Source organism: Miniopterus natalensis, chromosome 15 (genome assembly GCF_054644295.1).
Source record: "Miniopterus natalensis isolate mMinNat1 chromosome 15, mMinNat1.hap1, whole genome shotgun sequence".
NCBI lineage: Eukaryota > Metazoa > Chordata > Mammalia > Chiroptera > Miniopteridae > Miniopterus > Miniopterus natalensis.
The window spans coordinates 4,068,190-4,077,622 of NC_142095.1; the positions used below are offsets into that span (position 1 = coordinate 4,068,190).

A 9,433-nucleotide genomic window follows, 5' to 3' on the forward strand; every position below is an offset into this window, starting at 1 on the left:
TCACACTCAAGGGCCACTTCTTTTGCCCCTCTGTGTTTCTCATAGGGGGAGCCTGGTGCTGCAGGGATTCCTGGTGACCCGGTAAGATGGCCCTGGTCCCACAGGGCCCCCATCCTCATGTGGTGACCCAGTACTCTCATGGTGTCACCATGTTGCCCTGCGGCCCCCACCTTCACAGTAACCCCTATAATGGTTCCACCCATGTGGTGACCCCCTTCCCGTGCTGGCCTTTGTCTCCATGGAAAATCTTGCCCTTCCAGTGACTCTGGTCCAAGGGTGGTTCTCACCCCCACGGTGTTCCCCGTCCACAGTACCCAGACTGACTCCCTTTGACCCCTCCCTGACTCCCTGACTTCATGCTGAACTCTCTCCCTCAGGGATCCCCAGGAAAGGATGGAGTCCCTGGCATCCGAGGAGAAAAAGGAGATATGGGTTTCATGGGTCCCCGGGGCCTCAAGGTGGGAAGGGGACTGGGTTTTTTTCCTGGTCAGGTGGCCTGATGTTGGAGGGCAAGTTATCTGGGGTCAGAGGTCAGGTATCCAGGGTCAGATGTTGTGGTATCCAGAGTTTACTGTGAGGATGCTAGGTCAGGGGTTAGAAGGCGAGAGGTTGGAGTGCCTGAGACCAGTGTGGAGACTGGGGTTATAGGATTAAGGGGTTACAGGGTGAGGTATCTAGAAGCCGCTTCCCGCCTGCTCTTTTTCCTCAGGGTGAACGTGGGGTTAAGGGAGCCTGTGGCCTCGATGGAGAGAAGGGAGATAAGGTACAGAGGTGAGGGGAGGGCGTGGGTGGCTGCAGGGCCTGAGGCCTCAGACTGACCCCTCCACCCGTCACCTGTAGGGAGAAGCTGGTTCTCCGGGTCGCCCTGGGCTGGCAGGACACAAGGGAGACGTGGTGAGTGCGGGCACACCCAGAATGGGGAGAGGGTGGGCGGGCCAGGGCCTAGCTCACGCCTTTTTTCCTCCAGGGGGAGCCAGGTGTGCCAGGCCAGTCGGGGGCCCCTGGCAAGGAGGGCCTGATCGGTCCCAAGGTACGGGTCTCTCAACGGTGGACACCAGGGGAGCCTGGATGGGCAAGGAAGGTCACGATAGGGCCGCGAGGGTTTCAGATGAAGGAAGTTGTGGAAGGCTGGGACACTGTGGGTGGAGTAGAGCTGGTCTTGAGGTTTCGGGGTGGGTCAAGGTTACAGTGGGATTTAGGATGGAGGGATGGGAGGTGGGCAGCGTGACATGTGGATTAGGGCTAAGGGTTTACAGCAGGTGGGGGAGGAGGTTAGAGGTTCAGTGTAAGAAAATAGGTAGAGTCAGGGTGGAGATGTCATAGTGGGGTTGGGGTCCTGGGGATCACAGTGGATGGAGGGTCCTGGGCTGGTAGGGTCATGGGTGTTTGGGTTACAGAAGGTGTGGCCATTGGGCCAGGGTGCTCATGGCAGTTGAGCTGAGGGAGGCCAGGGCAGAGGGTCTCTCATTTTTTCTGTTCCCAGGGTGACCGAGGCTTTGATGGGCAGTCAGGACCCAAGGGTGACCAGGGCGAGAAAGGGGAGCGGGTAAGTTGAGGTCATGGTGAGCTGAGGGGATTGTGCTCTCTGGAAGTGAGACTCTTCGGGGCCTCTGATCACTGACCCTGGCCTCTTTCTCTCCAGGGACTCCCAGGAATTGGGGGCCCCCCAGGTCCCAGGGGCAATGATGGTGCTAGTGGTCCCCCTGGGCCACCTGGCAGTGTTGGTCCCAAAGGATCTGAAGGACTTCAGGGCCAGAAGGTGAGGGGCCCTGACTCTGACTCTTCACTCCTGAACCTGCCTGACTCTTCCAGCTTCACTGACCTCTGACCCTGTAACCCATGTCCCAACATTCTTGCCCCAGCCTCTGAACCTCTAATCCCCAACTTGCCCTACTCTGACCCCTACCACCTCTGACCCTGCTCACTCGGTCCTTGTGTCTGACAGGGTGAGCGAGGTCCCCGTGGAGAGAGTGTGGTGGGTGCCCCCGGTGCCCCTGGGGCCCCCGGAGAGAGAGGGGAACAGGTGAGTGAGGATTCCTGGGCTTGGCGTCAGAGATGGGGTGATCTCTGGTGTCCCTGAGATCCGAGGTCACAGCCTGGTCCCACCATTGCACATAGGGGCGGCCAGGACCTGCTGGCCCCCGTGGTGAGAAGGGAGAAGCTGCACTGACGGTGAGTGTGGGCCGGGTGGGCTGGGGCCCTGCCTCCTGCACCTGACCCCCTGACCCCCTGGCCCCAGGCCCCTGACTTGGTGCTGTCCCTCCGTGATCCCTGCATCACATACCCTTTGTCCTCCCCGGGACTCATGGGTTCTTTGTGATCCTTGTGGTCTGGTGCTCCCAGGAAGATGACATTCGGGGCTTTGTGCGTCAGGAGATGAGTCAGCACTGCGGTGAGTGGGGCCCCACCCAGCACCCCTGGACAGGGTCAGGCAGGGTCCCTAGAACGTGCGGAGGGCAAGGAGTCGAGATGGGTGGGTAAGGATGGATACACGGAAGGACGGACGCACATGCTTCAGGGCAGACTTCCCCAGTGGAGACACACAGGCAGAAGTGGATGGATGTGTGGCCTTGGACACCCAGTATGGCCTTGTGTGGAGGGGTGGAGGTGGGAGCAGAGCTGGCCCCTCTGGGCCTGACATGGGGCAGGCCAGGGGGCCTCAGATGGCCCCGAGGGGCATCAGACAGTGAAACTCTGTCCCCTCCCGTCTCTCTGCCTGCGACTGCTTCCATCTGTCCCATGTCTGCCTGTTTCTGACCGGCACTGTCCCTCCTCTCGCTTGCCCTTGGCCCTCCTGTTCCCAACTTCTCTGTCCTTTCTATTTCTCCTCTGCCTTTCTTCCTCTCTCCCTCTATTTCTCTCTCTTCCTCTGTCCCTCCCTGTATATCTCGCCTCCTGTGTGTCACTCTCCCTGCCTCTTTCCGTGTTGTCTTTTGCTTTCTCTTTCATGTTCTCTCCTGTTGCCCCCTCTGCCCGCTGCAGCCTGCCAGGGCCAGTTCATCGCATCTGGATCATGTGAGTAGTTTTCTGGTATTTTCTGCTCTGGAATTCCCCTCACCCCAGGCCCTACTGTGCCCATCACTTGGTCCTGTCAGCAGGGGCTGGGCTGGGGTGGCCGCCATGAGGGCCCCAAGACCCTTTCCTCCTGCCTCTTGCTCCAGACCCCGTCCCTAGCTACGCTGCAGACACCAGCCACCAGTGCCGCCCGGTGCCCGTGCTCCGGGTCTCCCACGCAGAGGAGGAAGGTGAGGACAGCTGCACCCATGCATGGGGCACATGCATGGGAGACCGTGGGCTGGGGTTGGGCAGCATGAAGCTGGCCCAGCAGCAGCCCCCTCACAGCACACCCCACCCTGTGGCAGACCGAGTGCCCCCCGAGGACGACGAGTTTGAATACGAGTACTCTGTGGAGGACTACCAGGACCCCGATGCTCCCTGGGATGGCCACGGCGGTGAGAATGGTGGCTGGGCTCGGAGGCTTCAGGGAGGGCAGGCAAAGCTGGTGCCTGCTGACCTCTCCTTGACCCCCGTCCCTCTCTGACTGCCACCATCCCTGGTGACCTCCTGACCCCCCATTGTCCCCAGACCCCTGCTCGCTTCCGCTGGACGAGGGCTCCTGTACTGCCTACACCCTGCGCTGGTACCATCGGGCTGTGGCAGGCGGTACAGACGCCTGTCACCCCTTTGTCTATGGTGGCTGCGGAGGGAATGCCAACCGTTTTGGGACCCGTGAGGCCTGTGAGCAGCGCTGCCTGCCCCGAGTGGTCCAGAGCCAGGGAACAGGTATGAACCTACCCCCCGCCCCAGTAGGGGCCTGGGCACTGAGCCCATCCAGATAGGTCCTGGGCCAAGGTCCCGAGTCAGAAGGTCCCTCGGACTGGGGGACTTGGGACAGACCCCAGACCAAATCACTAAGTAGAGCACCGAGCTGCGGGGTCCCCAGTATAGTCCCCTCGGTGCTCTTTCCTTGAAAGAGCTGATAAGGACAGAGGTCAGAGCCCCCACCCCTGCTGCCCCGGCTCCCTCCCGCACCGGACCCTTTGCCCGATGCTGCTCTGTGGCCCATGTGTTGGGTAAGGTCAGGTGGCTGAAGATGGCTTCCAACTTGCCCCCCAGGTGCGCTCAGAGCTGAGGCCAAGACCATGAGCTGAAGTTCAATGACCCTGGAGAAGTCGGTGTCTCAGCAGGACCCTGCTGTCACTTTCTTTGGTGCTAGAGGCTCGTGCGCACATGAGTATGCATGAGTCTGTCCGTTATTTCAGTGACTTGGTCCCATGGGTCTAGCCTTCCCCCCTGTGGACAAACCCCCATTGTGACACTGCCTCCCTGGAAGATGACTCAGTGTGGGGGTGGCTGTGGGCAGCGAGCGGATGTGACTACATCTGACCCGCCCCTTACCCCAAGCCTGTGATGACATGGTGCTGATTCTGGGGGGCATTAAAGCTGCTGTTTTGAAAGGCCCCTGTTGTGACTGCTTGGGAGATGGGGGTGTTAGGAGGCAGGTTTTCCCTGGGGGGTCAGTACTATGATGCATAGATGCAGAGTTTCTCTGTCTAGCCCTGGTCACTGTCCTGTGACCCTCAGTCCCCGACTTGTCCCCAGAAAGGAGTAGACAGGGTAGGGGCTGAGGATATGTCCTCAGGGCCCCCAAGGAGGGGATGAGTCATAGGTGGGGGGCTGCCTCATGCCAGGAGACATACCCAGCTCCCACCCCAGGGGGCTGAGAGAGATAAATGGGCCCTGAAGGGGGCAGAGGGTGAGGTCAGAGCACAGCACAGCACGCCTGGCCCCAGCCCTGGGCAGCTTCAGTGGCCCTGACTTGCCCCAGAGGAGGCTGCTGCTTCTGGTAGGACTGGGGTTGGGGTGGGATGAGCAGGGCCTTGGGGGTTGAGTGGATCTGGGGTTTGGGTGAGTGGAGGTCTCTGGACCTGAGGGGACCTGGGGTGCCTGGCTGCTCTCCTCCTTCAGGACTCCCATTCCTGCCCCTCTGTCCTGGACCTGCTGCGAGAGCTGTCCCTTCGACCTCAGGCTCCTCTTTGTCCCTGCGCTTCTCTGTCTCTGAAGCCTTACTTCCATCAGCGTCTGTCCCCGGCCTGGGTTCTCTCTCTCTCTTCCAGGCTCCCTCCGTGCTGCTCTGCCTCCGCTCCCCCACCCCTGTCTTTCTTCTTACCCCTCTCATCTCCGCTTCCCTGTCCCTCTATATAAGTATATAGCCTTGGACACTCCTTGTCTCTGGATCTCTGTCTCTTTATCAGTCTCTGTCTTGCTAGTGCTCTTGCTCAAACTTCTGTCCCTCTGGCCCCTTCTCTGTCTTGCTCTGGCTCTCTCCTGTCCCTTCATCTGCGTCTCTGTCTCTCTCTGTCCCTGGCCTGGCCTCTCTAACCTTTACGTCTCAGTCTCTTTCTCTCAGTCCCTTGGTCCCCCCCCCCCTCTTTCCCCCTCTGTCTCTGTCCCTGAACCCCAGCTGACCTCAGCTTCTGCGCTGAGCCGGTTTTCTCCTCGCAGCCTGACTACGTGATGACCAAGTGGGCTCTTCTGGTGCTGATGGTCCTGACTTTGGGCAGGGTCCCACTTGTCTCAGCGACCCCTGTGCCAGCCTTCCGGCTCCTCCCTCAGAATCTTCCCCAGGCCCCGCCCTGCCCTGTGGCCTCAAAGAGCCCCTCAGCCGGCACCACAGGCCCCTCCGCTGCTTGGAGCCGGCCCAGCCCTGGCCTCCACCGTGGCCCACGCATTACCCTCTCGCTGGACGTCCCCCTTGGCCTCCAGCAGATCCTACTGGAGCAGGCCCGGGCCAGAGCTGTGAGGGAGCAGGCTGCCGCCAACGCTCGCATCCTGGCCCATGTTGGCCGCCGCTGAGCCTGAGGGGGGGCGCCACTTGGATGGGGAGACCTGGAGGGCAGCGGCAGAGCTGGACCGGACTACTGCTGGGCATGGGACATCTGGACACCACCATATGGGGTCACTACCATGTAGTGTCATATCACATCTGAGCACCTCACAGAGTCACAATGCCACATCCGGTAGCTGCCAAGTGGAGTCTTGCCACACCTGGGAGCCCCACAGACTAATGATATGTCTGGACAGCTTGGGCACTATGGTGGAAGGTCACTGCCACATGGAGGCTTGCTATGTGTGGGTACCCCATGGTCGCAGAGCATCTGGACATCACCCCACGTGGTCACTCTCACACCACTTTCAGGAAGCTCAACACAGGAGCCCACCACTGCATCTGAGACCAGTCTCCCTAAGACCAGACCCACAGGCCAGCCCTGCCCCTGTCACCACTGATGTCTGACAGCTGCGATTGCGTGTGAGGAAGGGGAGGGCATGTGACGGGGCTTAGAGGAACAGGTGTGTGTTCCCCAAACTTGCATGAAGCTTGCACAACACACAGCCAGGCACTGTCCTACCTTCACCCCCGCAGCCCAGCCTTGCCTCGGGCCTTGGACATGCACATGGCTCAGGGGCAGGAGCCTCAGGCCGCCAGGGCTCTGGCTCAACTCTGCCCTCCCTCATCCAATTGTCCTGAGCAAGTGTGCTCACATTTCTGAGCCTGTTTCCTCATCTGTAAAACAGTGATGCCACCAAGTGTCTTGTGAAAACTGAGTGACAAGTGTACATGAAGGCTCTGGCATGCAGGAGGCGCTCAGTGGAGGATGGGGCAGGCACTGTGGGCTGTGTAGACAACTCCAGCTGCAGACGAGGGCAGAACTAGGCAGTGTGGACAGCTCTGGCTGGAAAGAGGCAGTACTGGCGAGAGCGTGGCTGCCTGGAGTGGGGGCACTGGTGATCTCGGTGGAAAGCAGCCGTGGGGGGCGGGCCCAGGGCCGTGCCGGAGGGGCGGGGCCACGGGGCAGGCTCCACTCTCCAGAGCCAGAGGGCGGGGTTGCTGGACTCCATGCTGCAGGGGGCGGTAGCCCAGGCCAGTTGGGTTGCAGGATGGACAGAGGCACGGAAGGTGGCAGCTTCCTGACGAACCCCGGCTCAAGGAGCAGCAGGCCGGGTAGGCACAGGTGGCATGGAGAGGGTGGGGGATTAGGAAATGACCTGGGAGCAGTGAGGGTGGTGCTGGAAGGTGTATGAGGTTGTTAGGGGTCTCTGCAGGTATGCAGGTATAGGGGTGCTCTGAGGGGCACCAGCCTGTCAGTGGTCTGGAAGAGTGGTTCAGGAACACTGAAACCTACCAGGGGAGAGGGAGCTGGGCCTAGGGGGAACTATAAATAGCTTCTTTCTCCAGCCCAGGGGGAGGGACAGCCAGCTGGAGCTGCTCAAGGCCCTCCCCCTGGGCCCTTTGCTGGCCTCCAAGGGGTCACATTGGTTCAGGTCCCCCGTCAGAGGTAACACCAGTTTGGGGAGGTCCAGAGGCTCATTTGGGAATTTTTCATATGATTTGGCTTTAGCACTTGAACCAGCATTTCTAGGGCACCTGCTGTGGGCCTTGTGCCCATCCTGAGCTGCACCAAGCACCTATTTTGTGCTCTGTTCTGGTAATGAACCTGAGTCCTTTCTGCTCATAAGTCACTTTGAGTACTTACTGTGTGCCCTGTGCCAGGTTGGAGTCAGCAAGTGCAGATCAGGGTTCCCAGGCTACTTGGTCACATTGCTCCTTGCCTCCAAGTTGGAACCTCACACCCTCTGTGAGCTCTAGGCCCAGGGAGACACACGGCATGATCCTTGGCCAGTGGAAGCTGGAACTCCTGGGAACTCCTCAAGCCTCCCAGTGGCAGCAGAGGGGAGAGGAGGAGAGGAATAAAGGTGAAGGGAGGTGGCAGAGAGCAGCAGGCCCACTGCAGCCTGCATGTCTCTGTGCAGGCCTGGGTGCAGGGCTTGTTAGCGTGTGTGCACTTGTAGCTGTGTGCACACATATGCTCTCATGCATTGACGTGTGGGTCTATGTGGTATTCACTGAGGTCCCTGGGCCTTTATGCTGCAAAGGGTGGCTTGGTGGTTACGCCAGGGCTGGCCAGCAGATATAGACTGGAAGAATTTGAGAATCGAGGATTGAGGCTACCCCACAACTTGTAGCCTGGGACACTGGGAGGAGGTCCAGTGGACAGTGTAGAGGGGACCACGGGAGGCAACCTGGGCCAGGTGAGGCAGGATCACAGTGGAGAGACTGAGCAGGACATGTTCACACACGAGTGCACACTATGTCTAGCACACTTTCCACTCCTGGGCCAGGACAGCTGGCTTACTTTGGGATGGCCCTCAGGGAGCAAAAGTCGTGAGGGCACCTACTGACGCTGAGGGTGAGAAAGCGAGGAGAGCATTTCAATGGAGCAAACCAGCACAGATGTGGAGGGGGAAGTGTGACAGTGCGAGGTGTGGGAGATGAGGTTTTGCAGGACTGCCAGTTGGGCTGAGTCCATCCTGCTCTGTGACACTGCTCCCCTTCCTCACTTTCCTCCCTGAGAAATGGGGCCATGGGAGGGGAGATGGGAACTATCCTCAGAGCAGTGGACCCTGGCCTTGGGGAGGGACCCTAGGCTCCTCTGGCTGTTGACCTGTGGCTTCCCACTGGATATAGGGACTTGGGAGGGCATGTCTGAGTCAGCCCAGGTCAGACTGTTTGGGGAAGTGTGGGAGTTGGAGCGCTAGCTATTTAATTTTCTTGGAAGTCAGGCCCATACTCTGGGCGTGGAGATGACTTCCTGGGCATGGCCCTGGCCTCCTGCCCTGCCCTGGGTACCACCTACCCCAAGCCTTTAGACTAACATCCCAAGGGGGCTGGGGAAGAGTATGGGCAGGTGCTGAGTGTCTGTGGATGTTAGAGGAGGCAGCCTTTGCAGTGAGTTCTGGATATTGGATAGGGTGTGGGCATATGGTGACAAGGTGGCCCCAGGATGACCTTGGCAGTGGCCAGGAGACAGAAAGGAGGGCTGGCTGTGTGAGGAACAGAATTGAGTGACTTTAGAGGGGTAGGTAGCAGGAGGGAGGTCACAAAGGGCATCCTGCTCATTAGGAACCACCCACGGGTATGCTCAGAGCTGCAGGGCATGAGGTGGAGGGAGGTGGGTGTGGACACTGCAGAGGGAGGGTGAAGGAGGAAGTGGCCAAATCTGTCTGAGGCATGGCATCCCCAGGGGAGGCAGCTAGAGCTGGTTTCAGGGTGGGTCTGCGTGGGCTCCCAGCATGTGGATCTCCTGAACCTTCATTTCCTGGGAAGTGGGCAAGCCATCTGTAGGGGTCATCTTAAGAATCCTTGCCAGGCGCTGAAGGGCTGGGTGGTAATTTGGAGAACTAACCCAAGGCAGGGGTGTGGCAAGGAGGGCAGAAGTAGGGGGTGCTGCACCCGCAGTGTGTATACTGGGTGGATCCTTTTCCTCTTTGCCCCCCACATCTGGCTCTTGGCTGGGCACACTGTGGACAGAGAGAACTTGAGGTCCAGTGATCCTGTCATGGGGTATGGTGGAGGACATCACTAGAGGGCAGT

General features: G+C 59.7%; 2 protein-coding genes across 2 annotated transcripts in view; both read left to right on the forward strand.

Annotated features, from left to right (window-relative positions):
* Nucleotides 1–4,431, forward strand: part of COL7A1 (collagen type VII alpha 1 chain) — a 30,016-nt gene extending 25,585 nt beyond the window's left edge. Inside the window, exons 104-118 of the mRNA XM_087824773.1 lie at nt 46–81; nt 378–458; nt 710–763; nt 841–894; nt 968–1,030; nt 1,484–1,546; nt 1,643–1,759; nt 1,946–2,023; nt 2,119–2,172; nt 2,344–2,392; nt 2,983–3,015; nt 3,162–3,245; nt 3,363–3,452; nt 3,586–3,783; nt 4,117–4,431. Coding sequence (XP_087680899.1) covers nt 46–81; nt 378–458; nt 710–763; nt 841–894; nt 968–1,030; nt 1,484–1,546; nt 1,643–1,759; nt 1,946–2,023; nt 2,119–2,172; nt 2,344–2,392; nt 2,983–3,015; nt 3,162–3,245; nt 3,363–3,452; nt 3,586–3,783; nt 4,117–4,151 — 1,089 coding nt within the window. The 3' untranslated portion in view covers nt 4,152–4,431. The remainder of the gene's footprint in view (nt 1–45; nt 82–377; nt 459–709; nt 764–840; nt 895–967; nt 1,031–1,483; nt 1,547–1,642; nt 1,760–1,945; nt 2,024–2,118; nt 2,173–2,343; nt 2,393–2,982; nt 3,016–3,161; nt 3,246–3,362; nt 3,453–3,585; nt 3,784–4,116) is intronic.
* A 1,012-nt stretch (nt 4,432–5,443) lies between these two features.
* Nucleotides 5,444–5,856, forward strand: UCN2 (urocortin 2). Its single transcript, XM_016202723.2, has one exon. The coding sequence runs from the start codon at nt 5,518–5,520 to the stop codon at nt 5,854–5,856; it is 339 nt and encodes a 112-aa protein (XP_016058209.2). The 5' UTR covers nt 5,444–5,517.
* Nucleotides 5,857–9,433: the final 3,577 nt, after the last annotated feature.